Source organism: Nicotiana tomentosiformis, chromosome 11 (assembly GCF_000390325.3).
Source record: "Nicotiana tomentosiformis chromosome 11, ASM39032v3, whole genome shotgun sequence".
Classification (NCBI taxonomy): domain Eukaryota; kingdom Viridiplantae; phylum Streptophyta; class Magnoliopsida; order Solanales; family Solanaceae; genus Nicotiana; species Nicotiana tomentosiformis.
This window is the reverse complement of record NC_090822.1, coordinates 96,161,373-96,179,053: the sequence shown is the minus strand read 5'-3', so window position 1 is coordinate 96,179,053 and position 17,681 is coordinate 96,161,373. Positions and strand designations below refer to the sequence as shown.

The following is a 17,681-nucleotide window of genomic DNA, read 5'->3' as shown; positions in this document are numbered from 1 at the left end:
TGTCCAACTGTACTGAGATGAAATCCAACACATGAGTCGGGTCACCGTGATACTTTCGGAGCATAGAAACATGGAATATCGGATGAACTTCTGCTAGACTGGGAGGTAAGGAAATCTCATAAGCAACCTCCCTAATTCGCCGCAACACCTCAAAGGGACCAATGAACCTTGGGCTCAGCTTGCCCTTCTTTCTGAACCTCATAACACCCTTCATAGGCGAAACCCAGAGCAAGAATCGCTCTCCAACCATGAATACAATATCACGAACCTTCCGATCCGCATAACTCTTCTCTCTGGACTGGGCTGTGCGAAGTCGATCCTGAATCACCTTCACCTTATCCAGGGCATCCTGAACCAAGTCTGTACCCAATAATCTATCCTCGCCCGGCTCGAACCAACCCACTGGAGACCAACACCGCCTACCATATAGATCCTCATACGGTGCCATCTGAATGCTCGACTGATAACTGTTGTTGTAGACAAACTCCGCAAGTGGAAAGAATTGATCCCAAGCACCTCCAAAATCAATCACACAAACGCAGAGCATATCTTCCAGTATTTGAATAGTGTGCTCGGACTGCCCGTCCGTTAGAGGGTGAAACGTTGTGCTCAACTCAACCCGAGTACCCAACTTTTACTGTACAACCCTCCAGAACCGTGATATAAACTACGTACCTCGGTCAGAGATGATAGATATCGGTACGCCATAAAGCCTGACAATCTCGTGGATATAAATTCGAGTCAACTGCTCGAAAGAATAGGTAGTCATCACAAGAATAAAATGAGCTGACTTGGTCAGCCTATCCACAATCACCCAGACTGCATCAAGCCTCAACTGAGTCCTGGGAGTCCAACAACGAAATCCATAGTGATCCGCTCCCATTTCCACTCCGGAACCTCTAACTTCTGAAGCAATACACCTGGATGCTAATGCTCAGACTTTGCCTGTTGGCAATTCAGACACCGAGTCACATATTCCACTATGTCTTTCTTCATTCTTCTCCATCGGTAATGTTGTCTCAAGTCCTGATACATCTTTGCGGCACCCGGATGAATAGAGTACCGTGAACTGTGAGCCTCCTGGATAATCAACTCACACAAACCATCTATATTGGCCACACATAGCCGGAACTGCATCCTCAATGCACCATCATCTCCAATAGTGACCTCTTTAGCATCACCGTGATGTACCGTGTCCTTAAGGACAAGCAGATGGGGGTAAACTTTCCGACGCTCCCTGATACGATCATAAAGAGAAGATGGAGAGACCACACAAGCCAATACTCAACTCGGCTGGTAGATATGCTAAGCTCCCCAAACTCTCCGCCCGACGACTCAAAGCATCGGCCACTACATTGGCCTTCCCGGGATGGTACAAAATGGTGATATCATAATCCTTAAGAAACTCCAACTATCTCCACTGATGCAAATTAAGATCCTTCTGCTTGAACAGATGCTGCAAACTCTAATGGTCAGTTTAAATCTCACAAGGAACACCGTACAAATAGTGTCGCCAAATCTTCAAGGCATGAACAATAGCTGCTAACTCAAGGTCATGGACAGGATAGTTCTTCCCATGCACCTTCAGTTGTCTGGACGTGTAGGCAATCACCCTACCGTCCTGCATCAAAACCGTGCCGAGACCAATCTGCGACGCATTACAATATACAGTATAAGACCTAGAACCTGTAGGCAATACCAATATTGGGGTTGTAGTCAAAGCTATCTTGAGCTTCTGAATGATCTCCTCATATTCATCTGTCCACCTGAATGGAGCACCCTTCTGGGTCAGCCCGTTCATAGGTGCTGCAATAGATGAGAATCCCTCTACAAAATGACGGTAATATCCCGCCAAACCAAGAAAACTCTGGATCTCCGTAGTTGATGACGGTCTAGGCCAACTTCGAACTGCTTCCACCTTCTTCGGATCCACCTGGATCCCATCACTCGATACTACATGAACCAAGAATGTCACTAAGTCTAGCTAGAACTCACACTTTGAAAATTTTGCATATAACCTTTTCTCTCTCAAGGTCTGAAGCACAGTCATCAGGTGCTGCTCATGATCCTCCCAAGTCCGAGAGTACACCAGAATGTCATCAATAAACAAAATGATGAATGAGTCAAGATAAGGCCGGAACACGCTATGCATCAAGTGTATAAAAGCCGCTGGGGCATTGGTCAGCCCAAATGACATCACAAGGAACTCGTAGTGACCATACCGAATCTTGAAAGCAGTCTTTGGGATATCTGGCTCCCGAATCTTCAACTGGTGATAGCCAGAATGTAAATCAATCTTGGAAAATACCCTGGCACCCTATAGCTGATCAGATAAATCATCAATATGAGGCAATGGATACCTGTTCTTCACCGTAACTTTGTTCAACTAGCAGTAATAAATACACATCCTCATATAACCATCCTTCTTCTTCACAAATAAGACAAGAGCACCCCAAGGTGACACACTGGGCCGAATGAGCCCTTATCAAGCAACTCCTATAACTACTCCTTCAACTCTTTCAATTTAGGAGGAGCCATACGATATGGAGGAATAGAGATGGGCTGAGTGCCCGGCAACAAATCAATGCCAAAATCAATATCTCTGTCGGGCGGCATGCCCGAAAGATCAGTTGGAAACACATCTAGAAAGTCACTCACTACTGGAACTGACTCAACTGTAAGGGTATCAATATTGATGTCTCTCACACAAGCTAGATAGGTATTACACCCCTTCTCAACCATTCGCTGAGCTTTAAGAAATGAAATAACTCTGCTGGGAGTATACTCTAAGGTACCTCTCCACTCAAATCGCGGTAAACCTGGCATAGGAAGCGTCACGGTCTTAGCGTGATAATCAAGAATAGCATAATGGGGCGACAACCAGCCCATGCCCAAGATAACATCAAAGTCTACCATGCTAAGTAATAATAAATCGTCTTTGGTCTCAAAACCACTAAGAGCAATCAAACCCGACTGATACACGCGGTCCATAACAAGAGAATCTCCCACAGGAGTAGACACATAAATAGGGGAACTAAACGAATCCCGAGACACGCCCAAATACAGGGCAAAATAAGAGGACACATAGGAATATGTAGAGCCTGGGTCAAATAATATCGACGCATCTCTATGACAGACCGGAACAATACCTGTAATGACAGAGTTGGAAGCAACTGCCTCTGTATAATCTGGAAGAGCATATTATCTGGCCTGGCCTCCCCCTCTAGGGCGACCTCAACCTCCTCGACCTCCACCTCGAGCTGGCTAAGTAGGTGAGGTGGTAGTTGGTGTTGGAATCATAGCCTGAGGACCCGCTGGAGCACGTGGTGGCTGAGAAGTTTGTAGAGGTACACCCCTCCTAAATCTGGGGCAATCTCTCACCATATGGCGAGTGTCGCCATACTCAAAACAAGCTCTCGGAGAGTGTGACTGTTGTGACTGGCTCGAGCCAGGTCTACTAGACTGGCCGCTAAAAGCACCCTGAGCAGGAGGCACACTAGATACTAGCGATGCATAATAAGGCTCATGGGGCCTAGAAGGGACCGTAATACCACTGGCGGCTGGAAGAGACGAATGAACGGGGTGACTCACATAACCCCTACCATGTCGAACATTAGTTGGGGCACAAGTACCACTGTAAGTGCCAGACTCTAGAGCACCCTCTCCTCTCTACCCCGGGCAAGCATTCCCTCCAATCTCCTAGTAATACTCATAACCTGCTGATAAGAAATATCCATCTCCAATTCCCTGGCCATACTAATCCGGATACTGGGGTGGAGTCCCTTAATAAACCATCGAACCCTCTCTCAAACTGTGGCAATCAAGGCCGGTGCATGTCGGGCCAATTCACTGAAGCAGACTGCATACTCTGACACAGTCATAGCACCCTGGCGCAGCTGCTCAAACTCTGCGCGCCATGAGTCCTTGAGGCTCTGAGGGACATACTCTCTCAAAAACATGTCCGAGAACTGAGTCCATGTAAGTGAAGCTTCCTCATCCAGAATACTCAACTCATAAGCACGCCACCATTAATAGGTTGCTCCTCTAAGCTAGATGGTGGTAAAAGAAACCCCACTCGTCTATGCTACGCCCGCAGTACATAGAATACAATGACACTCCTCCAGAATACCCTGAGCATTATCCGTAGCCAATCCGCTGAAGGTATGTGGGTGGTACTTCTTGTACCTCTCAAGTCTGAGATGCTCCGCCTCAGAAGCGGTTGTCCTAGTCCCGTGCTGAACTGGAGCTACCAGCTGCATCGGTATAATCTCTGGAACTTGGTCGGCCTGAACCCGTTGCTCTAGAGTATCGGCGATGGGAGTCTATGCTCCTACCCCGTCCTGCGATGTGGCAGGAGTGAGTGGAATCAATCCAGCCTGAGCTAAGGTGTCGAACATGCTCAGAAACTGAGCTAGAGTCTCCTGGAGAGCCGGTGCAGCAACAGGTATCTCACGTGTCTACCCTCCAGCTGGAGCTACTGGGGGCTCTTCTGTCGTCGTGCGCGCGGGTGCTCTGGCTGACCTAGTAGGGGGTACAGGTGCCTGGTCATCAGATTCGCCTGTAGGTGTCCTCACCATCTGTGAGAGAATAGAATACAGAAGTTTTGAATTTCGAAATCAACATTTTGCACGACAAGGTATCAAAGAAGTATAACTTTTCCTAACAGTTCCATAGCCTCCCGATGATAAGTACAGACATCTCCGTACCGATTCCCGAGACTCTAATAAATCGGCTTGTGACTCATGACACCTATGAACCTAGAGCTCTGATACCAACTTGTCATGACCCAAACTCCCTCGGTATAACGTCGTGACAGCACTTATTCTCTACGACTAGGTAAGCCTAACAAATTGCAGAAATAACGAAACGAAAACAAAACTTATCAACTAACTGCAATAGATACTGAATAACTAATAACAATGTCGCTCGGCATGTACAATAACCAAAACGCTAGACGTACACAACTTTTTCCAAAACCCGGAACATCATAAGTCACAAGCTATAGAAGGAAACTAGTACACCAGAGTCTAACAAAATAAGTACGGAAGGTAAATGACGTAGGAGAGAATAAAGGGGGGCTCCGAGGTCTACGGACGCGGTAGATGTACCTTGAAATCTCCATATAGAAGCAAGCACTCTCAGCTAATAGCGGGGATGATAAGTAGTACCTAGATCTGCACACAAAACATGTGTAGAAGAGTAGCATGAGTACACCATAACGGTTCGCAGTAAGTGTCAAGCCTAACCTCGGTAGAATAGTGACGAGGTCAGGCCAGGCCTACTGGTATATAACAAATAAAGTAGGAGAATATAACAGTATAATAAGAGACTGGAATTTAACAAAAGGAAAACATAGAGATATAACAATACAATACACAGGGATAAACAGTAGGGGATCTCCCGAGATACTGTCTCGTAGTCCCAAAATAAATATGCAGGGAGAACTCCCGAGGTACCGCCTCTTAGTCTTAAAAGTAAATATATAGGGAGAACTCCCGAGGTACCGCCTCGTAGTCTCAAAAGTAAATATGCAAGGAGAACTCCCGAGGTACCGCCTTGTAGTCTCGTAAGTAAATGTACAGGGAGAACTCCCGTGGAACCGCCTCGTAGTCTCAAAAGTAAATATGCAGGGAGAACTCCCGGGGAACCGCCTCGTAGTCTCAAAAGTAAATATGCAGGGAGAACTCCCGAGGAACCGCCTCATAGTCTCAAAAGTAAATGTGCAGGGAGAACTCCCGAGGAACCGCCTCGTAGTCTCAAAAGTAAACACATAGCTCAAACCGATAAATACCATAGTTAATAGCAAGATTTCTACAGTTAAACTGATAAAGAACAAGGAAAAATAGGAAATCAACTAGGCATGCTTCACGGAGTTCAAATAAGCAATGAAAGCACGTAGACATGCGATATTAGACTAAACAGGATAGCTACACATGTTGGAATAACTCAATTAAGAATGAAAACAGACTAATACTCATTTAAACGGTATAACTCAAATTAAAGGAAAAACAGATTACTACTTAGTAAAATAAATCAGGTTTTACAACAAATAGCATGTGTACGTACTCGTCACCTCACGTACACGGCGCTCACATATCACAACAGTACCAAATCCTAAGGAGATTTCCCCCACATAAGGTTAGGCAAGCCACTTACCCCGAACCAAGCTCAATCAATCCATAAGAATGCTTTTTCCTTGATTATCCGACTCTGAATGGCCCAAATCTAGCCAAACACAATTGCATATCATAAATACAACTGTAATAGGCTCATCTAATTAATGAAATCAATATTTTAACAAAAAATTCGAAATTCGTCCAACAAAGTCAACCTAGGACCATGTCTCAGAATTAGGTAAAAGTCACAAAATATGAACACACATTCACTCACGAGTCTAACCATATCAAATTTACTAAAATCTGACACCAAAATGGTCCTTCAAATCCTCAAATCAAACTCTTCAAATCCCTAGTCTCAACTCCCAAATTCCACCTTAAATACACACTAACTAGGTGGAAAAATAAATGGGGAAGCAAGATTATTGATAAAAAATAAGCACAAGGGACTTACCTCAAGAAATCCCTCAAAAATGCTCTCAAGAAATCGCCAAACCCGAGCTCTAAATGTTAAAGATGAGCAAAAATCGTGAACCTTTGCATTTAAGTGTTCTATCCAGAAATGTCGCACCTGCGATGCCGCACCTGCGGAATTTCCATCACAGGTGTGGAAATGACTTAAAGGGACCGGGTCCACATCTGCGAGCAATGGGCCGCACCTGCGCGCCCGCTCCTGCGGAATTCTTCCACTCTTGCGATCCTTCACGCCCTGGTCCCTTCCGTTTCTGGGCTCCATCTTTCGCGCGTGCGGATGCGCAGATGCGGTTATACCTCCGCACCTGCAAACTCTGGCCTCTTACTTCCAATCCTCACCTGCGTCCAGTGGCTTGCTTCTGCGGGCTCGCACTTGCGGTCAATGTTGCGCATGTGCGATTACACCAGGTGCAGCAGCTTCAGCTATTCTTCCAAAACCAAATTTGATTTGTTAACCATCAGAAATCAACTTGAGGCCCCGGGACCTCAACGAAACATACCCACTAGTCCTAAATCACCATACGGACTTAGTCGAGCCCTCAAATCATATCAAACAATGCTAAAAACACGAATCACCCTCCAATTCAAACTTAATGAACTTCAAAGTTTCGAACCTCCACAACTGACGCCTAAACTGATCAAACCACGTCCGATTGACATCAAATTTTACACACAAGTCATATTTGACATTATGGACCTACTCCAACTTCCGGAATCGGAGTCCGAACCCGATATCAAAAAGTTCACTACCGGTCAAAATCTCCAAAAAATCGATTGTTGCCAATTCAAGCCTAAATTAGCTACATACCTCAAATTCACAGTCCGAACACGCTTCTAAGTCCAAAATCACCCAACGGAACTAACAGAACCGACGGAACTCCATTCTGGAGTCGTCTTCACACAGTTCCAACTACGGTCAAAATTTTAAGACTTAAGGTTCCATTTTTCTTTTAGGGACTAAGTGTCCCAAGACACTCCGAAACCAAAACCAAGACCTCTGGGCAAGTCACATAAGAGAAAAAGGTACGGGAAAAATAGTAAACAAGGGATCGGGGCTATTACTCTCAAAACGACCGGTCGGGTAGTTACATGCAGGTGAGAGCCCGCAGATGCGTGATTTTGGCCGCAGAAGCGGCTTTGGGGTAACTAGCCAGTGGTCCGTAGAAGCGGAGAAGCACGTGCAGAAGCGGCCTCGCTTCTGCGATGGATCGCCTGCAGGTGCGAAGGGTCCGCAAATGCGCTTCACCATCCGCAAAAGCGGGGTCCCTTCCACAGAAGCGGCCCGCGCTGGGCCAGAGGAATTCCATAGAAGCGGGCCAAGTTCCGCAGAAGCGATACCACAGATGCGGCCCGGGGACCGCAAATGCGAAAGTCCTGCTGGGCAGAACCTTCATTTAAGTCGGGACTCAAATATTTTTGAGTTCATTTATTGCATTCCTTGGGCGATTTTTGGAGATCTTAAAGAGGGGTTTTCACTAGCTATTTGAGATAAGTAATTTCTATCTAATGTAAGTTAAATACATAGATTATGAGTAGATTTTAACATGTAAATTTGTGAAAATTATGGGTTTAGATGAAAAATCTAGGTTTTGATAAAAAAAGAAAATGGAATTTAACCACGAAAATGATTATGGAATGGGATGAAAATTATATATTTGAGTTCGTAAGATTATGGGTAATAATTTTCTTCGAAAATTTCCGTAATCCGGGCACGTGGGCCTGGGGATAAATTTTAGGTATCTTCCAATTTGGGTTGGGTAATTACTCTAATAACTTAATCATTAACTTTTGACCGTATATTAATTAATTTATATAATATTGACTAGTTTCGAGTCGTTTGGCACCGAGTTGAGGCTTTAGGGTGAATTTGAGGCCGGAAAGCGAGCTTTGAGACAAGGTAAGTCTCTTGCCTAACCTTGTAAGAGAGAATTTATCCCATAGCTAATTTAAATTGCTATTTGCTGCTAATTGTGGGAGATACATATGCACAAGGTGACGAGAGTCCGTGCGTAGCTACTATTTATGATTATGTCCGGATAGTTTAGGACCCGAATCATGAAATACTTGTAATATTTGTACCCTACTTGTTAAATTAAAGTTCCTAAATTGTATTAGAATTTGATAAAGGAATTGTAGAAGGCCGAATTTCACTTACTTGAGTTTTGGCGAGTTACTTGACCGTTAATAGAAATTGTGCTTCTTTGCGAATTAGCCTTATAATAACTTTTAAATCGGATGTTCATAAAGTATCCTCTTTTCTTGTGGAGCGGGTCTCGGCAGTAGATAGATACATCTATTATTCGTATCGCACGACCCTCGGCAGTGTACACGTTATTCTGGATCGGGTCATACGACATCGGCATAATCGTGCGTGATAATACTCAGAGTTTGATTATATTTGATATTTCTTTTATGGCTTGAGAGATTAAAATTATATAAGACAAAAATTGATCCGGGATGTATCATTTGTGAAAGGATTATTTATTTTCCTGTTTGTTATTGAGTTATTATTATTATTTACATAACCCATGCTTATCTAGAATTTCTGTATTTCTTTATTGTTAGCCCATAATAAGTGTCGATGTCGACCCCTCGTTACTACTTTTTCGAGGTTAGACTTGATACTTACTGGTTACATGTTATTTATGTACTCACGCTACACTTCAACACTAACCGTGCAGATTCTGAGGCAGGTGCATCCGGTGGTTATCCCGGCGCACACTCTTGATACTCCGAGACTTAGCGGTGAGCTGCTTCCCGAGCCCGTTCTGCAGCACCCAAAATCTTTCTTTTGTACTTACTTTCTGTCTACTTTATTTCAGAAAGTAGCTTAGTGTTTTGTATATTCTACTAGTAGCTCATACACTTGTGACACCAGGTCTTGGCACACATTCTAGTAGACTTTACGGTTTTGGAGTACTTGTATATCTATGATTTCACTCAGTTGCTTTCGTTTTATTTCTTAAACTTTATACTTCTTAAATCTCTTAATAAATGAAATTTAAATACTTGAAAACTTATTAAAATGAGTAATCACGTAGTTAGTTCATCGTTAGCTTGCCTAGCGGCAACGTTGGGCGCCATCACGACCTATAGGAGAATTGAGTCGTGACAATATAGATAATACTAGCATGTTAACCTAGTATATCTACTTTCCTATACTTGGTGGAAATCCTGTTTCCGCCACTGAATGTACTTATGAACAGGGGCAGATGCACTCTCACGCCGCTTGGTCGGAAAATTTAAAAAAGAAACTAAGTATATCAGATAAGATGACCCCATATGCCAGATAGTGGCGTTCAGCGTAGTGGAAAAGCGCTTCATTTCCCTAAATTATGTTGAGGGATCGAATTCAAACAGTTGTGATGATTTTCTTTTTAAAAATTTTAGCTTGGTCCCTCTGAAAAATTGGAATTCATAGAAAGTTAACACTCAATCTCATCTTCAAAAGATAATCAATTAATCCTATTGGACAAAATACTTCCACGCACTATAAGTGAGAAAAAAAATTCAATGCGTAAAACATTATTTCAGCATATATAATGAAATTTGGAATCTTAATTTTGAAAAGCTTACTCTACTTTTGTGATTTGTATATTTTGGACATATTGATTTGCTATTATCATTGTTATAAACTTCTTCTCTCTCATTATTTGTCCTAGTTTGTTTATTTTCTTAAATATCGACACCGCTTACTAAAAGTTATGTCTGCTTATGAAGATCCAGTACTGCTTCTGATGGAAAGCTTGTTGTTATTTTTATTTTTGTCCCTAGACCCTCATGCATAATAATGTGGATAGTATTGCTAGCATGTTGGGGTTGTTTGGAGTAAATCGTAGAATTACTTCTTGAAGGAGTAAATGCTGGTTAATTCTTCTCTTTAGCCGAGGGTTTATCGCAAATAGTCTCTCTGTCCTCCCAAGGTAGGAGGCAATTAGTTCTGCGTATACACTACCCTCACCAGACTCCACTGGTGAGAATTCAATGGATTTGTTATTATTGTTGTTGAATCGCAACGCGGGGATTAAAATATGTGTTTCGGTTAATACATGAGGGTTTGGTCATGTTAGTTTTATTAGTCAATGTTCTACTAATCTCCACATTCTTATGTACTCCAATTTCTATGTGGCATAAGATAATACATAGACTTAAATATTATTCATACGAGCAACAAAAATGACAACCAACAATGTGTGTTATAATGCTGACTTTTATGCAAGTATATCAAAAAGCTACCCAAACAATACATGCACAAAACAGTGTTGGAATTTATTAGAAAGGTAATTAACCAAGCTCCATTTCTGCTTCTGATGTGAAAGCTAGTTTCTTTTTTAACTTTTTGGTTCCTCCACCCTCATGAATAATGTTATTAGCATGTTAATGCAACATCAGGTCAATATCTTGACAATTCATTTCTGTTTCCACTCCTATATGTCTTATCATTTAATTTGTGGCCCAACCAACCAACTATGCACATTTCATCTACCAAACATAAATTGCAGAATCACTACTTGCTGAAGGACTAAATGTTACTTAGTGTTCTTGACAAAGATAAGAAAGTTACATAAACTTGCCTTTTCTGCTTGCATCTTAAGGAAACTGAACCTATGGATTTCTCAATTACCTTTTGTGGGAAATCCTTTGATGCATGTCTCAATCATATTTTTCTTTTATCTGTTGATTCTCTACTGTTGATCATCCTGTTAGTTGTACTAGCTTGTAATATAGTATCATTGAGGAAGTTTTTACGTCGGTCAAAATGTAATGGAGCTTCTTCTAAGTTGTCGATTTCGTCAGCCATTGTTAATGGATGTTTGGGCTTAGGATACATAGCCTTGGGAGCATGGAAGCTTAAAGAGCAATTCCATGATCAAGAATATGAGACTTTTCTGCCTCTACATCGTTGGCTCGCATTTCTTGTCCATGGAATTACATGGCTATTTGTAAGTTCAATCATAAGCCTATACAAGCAGCAACTTTTCCTCATAGTGAAGCTTTATTCAATCCTTGCCATGTTATTAGCAGGATTTCTTTGCATAATATCTGTGTGGAAATGTATTAATCATGACCATGTAATTGGAGGTGAAGTGATATTAGATGCACTATCTTTAGTAGGAGCCATTCTTTTGATCTGTAGTGTATTTAAGGAAAGTGATGAATATGACAATTATGGGGGTACTGATCTTTGTGATGAGACATTTTATAAACCTTTACAATGTGAAGATAGAAATAGCAATGAAACTACTCCATTTGCAAATTCTGGATTTCTTGGGAAATTTTCATTTTGGTGGTTGAATCCGTTAATGAAGAAAGGTAAAAAGAAGATTCTTGAGGATGAAGACGTACCTCAGCTAAGATCAGCCGATGAAGCAGGAACATGTTATAATCTGTTTAATGAGCAAGCGAATATGCTAAAAAGAAAATACCCTTTAAGAAAACCTTCTGTACTAATGGCATTACTCCTCTGCCAGCAGAAAGAAATTTTCATATCTGGGATCTTTGCTCTGATCAAGATATTAACACTGACGACAGGACCATTATTTCTTCATACCTTCATTGAGGTTGCTGAAGGAAGAGAAGCTTTTAAGTATGAGGGCTATGCTCTAACAGCTGGCTTTTTCCTTGCAAAATGCTTGGAATCTCTAGCGCAAAGGCAATGGTGCTTCAGGAGTAGATTGATTGGACTCCAAGTCAAGTCTTCGCTTACTGCAGCTATCTTTCAAAAACAACTCCAAGTCTCAAATGCTGCTAAGACAAGTCACTCCCCTGGACAGATAATGAACTATGTCACTGTAGATGCTCATAAAATAGGCGAGTTCCCCTTTTGGTTTCATCAGATATGGACGACAATTCTTCAGCTCGTACTAGTTTTATGTGTAATATACTATTCTATAGGGGTAGCTGCATCAGCAGCATTAGTGATTGTGATATTAATTGTATTAGTTAACTCCCCATTAGCCAAGTTCCAGCTTAAGTATCAGATTAACCTCATGATCGCGCAAGATAAAAGGCTAAAGGCCATCACAGAAGCGCTTACACATATGAAGGTTCTCAAGTTATATTCTTGGGAGAAACATTTCTTGAATGAGATAAACAAGTTGAGATCTGAGGAAACCAAGTGGCTATCATTAGTTCAAACACAAAAAGGATACTACCTTATCCTGTTTTGGTCATCTCCCACTCTGGTCTCATCTGCCACTTTTGTAGCTTGTTACTTGTTTGGAGTTCCTCTCAATGTCAGCAATGTTTTCACATTTCTAGCCTCTTTAAATCTGCTTCAAGATCCCATTAGAAGAATCCCTGATGTTGTCGGGGCATTTATTGAAGCAAAGGTTTCGCTGTCAAGGATTGTGAAATTTTTAGAGGAACCTGACATGGTTAGAAGGGATCACATGAAGCAAAGTCCGGATGATTTGAATATTTATATAAATTGCACCGATGTTTCTTGGGAGATGAATTTTTTAAATCCCGCATTGAGGGACATAAATCTGGAGATAAAACATGGTGAAAAAGTGGCTGTTTGTGGTGAAGTCGGCTCAGGGAAATCTACGCTAATGTCTCTCATTCTTGGAGAAGTTCCATACATCAATGGCACTGTAAGTCTTTTGTATATTGTTTTGTCTACCTATTTGATTTGGTGCAATAATGCAGTATAGGCGTAACCAGAAAATGTTACTGTATTTTGTAGGTTAAGGTTTATGGAAAGATCGCTTATGTTTCTCAGACAGCATGGATTCAGACAGGAACCGTAAAAGAAAACATATTATTTGGATCCAATATGGAACCACAGAGGTATCGACAAGCACTAGTAAAGAGTTCACTAGTGAAAGATTTGGAGATGCTTCCATTTGGTGATCTTACTGAGATAGGAGAAAGAGGTAACAATTTGAGTGGAGGCCAAAAGCAAAGGGTTCAACTAGCTCGCGCCCTTTATCAGGATGCAGATATTTACCTCTTGGATGATCCATTTAGTGCTGTAGACGCACATACCTCAACTAATCTATTTAATGTACTTATAATTCAAAACCTAGTCTTTCTCAATTGGCTTCCTTTGCAAACCTTATGCAGTTGAAAATTTTCACTCAACTTTCCGCATTTGATTTGGCAGGATTATATCATGGGAGCTTTATCAGGAAAAACTGTGCTGTTGGTAACACACCAAGTTGAATTTCTTCCGACATTTGATTCAATTTTGGTTAGTAACCTCATTCAAAAACTCTATTAATTCTATTTGTATTCTCTTGTAACTTTCCATTTAATCTCTCATGTAATGTATTTCAGTAGTAATCTTTATCCATCTTGATTTTAAAAAAGCAGAAATCCAACAAGGTTGCAACAAATTTATTTATTTAGCCCTTGGAAAAATTAAAGATTTTAACTAGGTCTCTTTCGATTTCACAGCTAATATCTAGTGGGAAGATCCTGAAATCTGGTACCTTTGATGAATTGCTGTCACAAAGTGAGGAGTTTCAGGAACTCGTCAACGCACAAAAAACTCCTCCTGGTCTTAAACGTGAAGAAATTTATGCTTCTAAAAGGCCTAAAGCTGCTGAAATAGAGATCAATAATGTTTCCTCCGACGAATGTGCTGTAGTTTCTCTAAAAAGTGATCAATTAATCAAGGCAGAAGAACGAGAAGTAGGAGACGCAGGAATGAAGCCATACATTCAATATCTAAGGCATTACAAGGGATTCTTGTATTTCTCCTTGGCAGTCATTGTTCACACAATGTTTGTAGTTGGACAGTATATACAGAGTTACAAGCTGGCTACTGGCCTTCAAGATTCCAGTGTTAGCATATTAAAGCTAATCACTGTCTACACAATCATTGGTTTCAGTTTAATACTCTTTCTGCTTTTTAGATCCTTATTGACAGTAAAGCTCGGGCTTGGTGCATCAAAATCGATTTTCTGTACACTGTCAAGCTCTCTTTTCTTTGCTCCAATGTCTTTTTTTGACTCAACACCTTTCGGAAGAATACTTAGTCGGGTAAGAATGGCTGAACAAATGTCTACTGCAAATCAAATCTACACTTATATGTTAGTTTTAATTGGTTGACTATTGAAGATTGTCTATTTGTTTTGTGCAGGTATCTTCAGATTTAAGCACTGTTGACATTGAGTTGCCTTTCTTAATAAACTTTACTGTTGGATCAATCATAATTTTATACTCTACCTATGTCATCTTATGCCTTCTTGCTCCAGAGGTCCTCCTAGTAATCGTGCTTATGATTTACGTAACTATACTAGTTCAGGTGATAGACATTTTTATAACTTTTTAAGTCTTATAACACCTTCATAATCGTAATAGGAGCGTGATATCAATTGTTCTTTCTTACTACGTGTAATTTTATCTACACATTTTTATTACGCAGAGGTACTACAACGCTTCAGCAAAAGAGCTAATGAGATTAAATGGAACAACAAAGTCTTTAGTTGCCAACCATTTAGCTGAAAGCATTTCAGGAATAACGACGATTAGATCTTTTGGACAGGAAGGCCGTTTCTTTTTCAAGAACTTGGAGTTTATTGATAAAAATGCAAGGCCATTTTTTCATACTTTCTCAGCAACTGAATGGTTAATTCTACGTTTGGAGATAATGTGCGCGGTTATCATGTCCTCCTGGATGCTTGGCATGACGTCGCTTCACATAGGCTCTTCTGTATCTGGTTTGTTCAGTTTATGCTTTTTAATACACGACGTTTTCTAAGGCTAATACTCGTGCTTATCAGAAAATCTCAGACTAAGCCTTGTTGTTGGCAGGACTTATTGGAATGGCATTTTCCTATGGCCTATCACTAAATGCATTCCTAATTTGGTCTGTTCAATGTGAATGCACAATAGAAAACTCTATTATCTCTGTAGAAAGGTTAGAACAATACATGAGACTACCAAGTGAAGCAACTGAAGTAGCTCAAATTAACCACCCTTTACCTGGTTGGCCTACGGGTGGCAAAGTGGAAATTCGCGACCTAAATGTATGTTTTCAGTAGCAGGAATCGTTAACTAGTTCATGAAAGCGTCTGATCTTTTGTAAGTTTGTTCTAAAACAGGTGAGGTACAGGCCGAATTCTCCATTAGTTCTTCAAGGTATAAGTTGTACATTTGAAGGAGGACAAAAGGTTGGAGTTGTAGGCCGAACAGGCAGTGGGAAAACAACTCTTATCAGTGCATTGTTTCGCCTCGTTGAACCTACACATGGCAAAATCATCATTGATCATCGCGATATTGCAACAATAAGGCTTCATGATCTTAGGTCGCGTATTGGAATTATTCCACAAGATCCTACACTCTTTACAGGTTCTGTTAGATACAATCTAGATCCCTTGTCAGAATATAGTGATGATCAGATATGGAAGGTATACGTTTTATATATATCTAATCTCATTGTTTACTAGAATTTGATAATTGCTTCTAATTTACTAATAGAATTTTCTTGTTGAAGGTTCTTGAGAAGTGTCAGCTTAGAGAGGCTGTTCAAGGAAAAGAAACAGGACTAGATTCCTCAGGTAAAGATCAAAATGTAGATCATCAATATAAAGATCATATAACCAATTTTACTGGTTTTTGTACTAGAAGATAACAATAGTATTGTGAGCAAATTGCAGTTTTACAAGATGGATCAAACTGGAGTATGGGACAGCGACAATTGTTCTGTCTCGGACGTGCACTGTTGAAGAGGAGTAGAATTCTAGTGCTAGATGAAGCAACTGCATCCATTGACAATGCAACAGATGCAATTCTTCAGAAAATAATCAGACTAGAATTCGCGGACTGCACAGTTATAACAGTAGCTCACAGAATTCCAACAGTAATGGATTACACAAAAGTTTTAGCAATAAGTGATGGTGAGTTCTTATATTATTCCAATAATATTACTTCTTTTGTCCCTAATTATGTGAGATGATCCACTTGCAAATCGTCATTTGGAATAGAGGAAGTATTTATTTCATAATATGTTTGAAGTGGAGGTAACCGGTAAAGTTGCTGTCATGTAACCAGGAGTTCACGGGTACGAACCGTGGAAACAGCCTTGTGGTAAGGCTGCGTACGATAGACCCTTGTGGTCCGGCCTTTCCCCTGACCCGCGCATAGCGGGAGCTTAACGCACCGGGCTGCCCTTTTTTTATGTTTGAAGCTTACAATTTGCTCATTCTTGATTTCCAGGGAAGTTGGTTGAGTTTGATGAGCCAAAGAAGCTGATAAACAAAGAGAGTTCATTATTTGGAGAGCTTGTTAAAGAATACTGGGCTCGTACTGAAAAGTGAAAGGGAAAGGACTAGAGAATTTTGTCATTGCGTCTAGGTTAATTTTCTGCCAAACGACTTGATTGGGATCGAGGCATAGTTGTGTTTAGATTAACTCTTTGTTTAGTTGAAGTAAAAGGTGGCTCCAGTTTGCTTTGTCCATATTGGAGTTCATTTTGCAAATTTGTTTGCTATTAAACAAAAAAAAAATTGAATAAATACATAATCAAACCCGGAGAAACTAGATCTTTGCTAAGAATAGATTGGCATTATTTCCTTATTCGTTTGTTTCAACAAGATTGGCACCTTTTAATATTTTCTTAATAAGAAACATTTATAGCCACTCAAATGCTATGGCAAGTTTCAGACCACAAATTTTAAAAGTTTTACAGCCACACAATTATACAAATGCTATGGCTTATTTAAAACCACATATCTCAAAAGTATTACCTTCTTTATTAAAGTTTGTGCCAGGTCAAACTAAGATAATCTTTTTGAAATGGAGGGAGCAATACCCGTTGTTACTATGATCGTCCTCTCATTCATCATCTTAAGAATAAAGTTTCAATTTACATGAATACTTTAGCAAAATTCTCTTTCCAAATCCTGCAGACTCCGATTTGTATTCCTTAGGGCTAAAGCTATCAATAAATTGTTTGAAATGGATGTATTTTCCTTTCTATAAGCCTATAATATAATCAAGTCTCTGCTTAGTAGACACTACCAGAAAATAGTTAGCATACAATTGGCAATTGCAGTACATTAGGAATTTAATACCAACTCCTTGAAAAACTTTAGGCATACTAACTATAAAGCTACCTACACGAATGTACAGAAAATACCT

At 40.6% G+C, this 17,681-nt stretch overlaps 1 protein-coding gene across 1 annotated transcript; it reads left to right on the top strand.

Moving 5' to 3' along the window:
* Positions 1-11,128: 11,128 nt before the first annotated feature.
* Positions 11,129-16,860, top strand: LOC104107498 (ABC transporter C family member 10-like). The gene is made up of 11 exons (XM_009616322.4): positions 11,129-13,186; positions 13,279-13,599; positions 13,699-13,785; positions 13,992-14,579; positions 14,680-14,844; positions 14,965-15,259; positions 15,354-15,568; positions 15,644-15,949; positions 16,036-16,099; positions 16,199-16,438; positions 16,758-16,860. The coding sequence occupies exons 1-11, from the start codon at positions 11,198-11,200 to the stop codon at positions 16,856-16,858; spliced, it is 4,371 nt and encodes a 1,456-aa protein (XP_009614617.1). The 5' UTR covers positions 11,129-11,197; the 3' UTR covers positions 16,859-16,860.
* Positions 16,861-17,681: the final 821 nt, after the last annotated feature.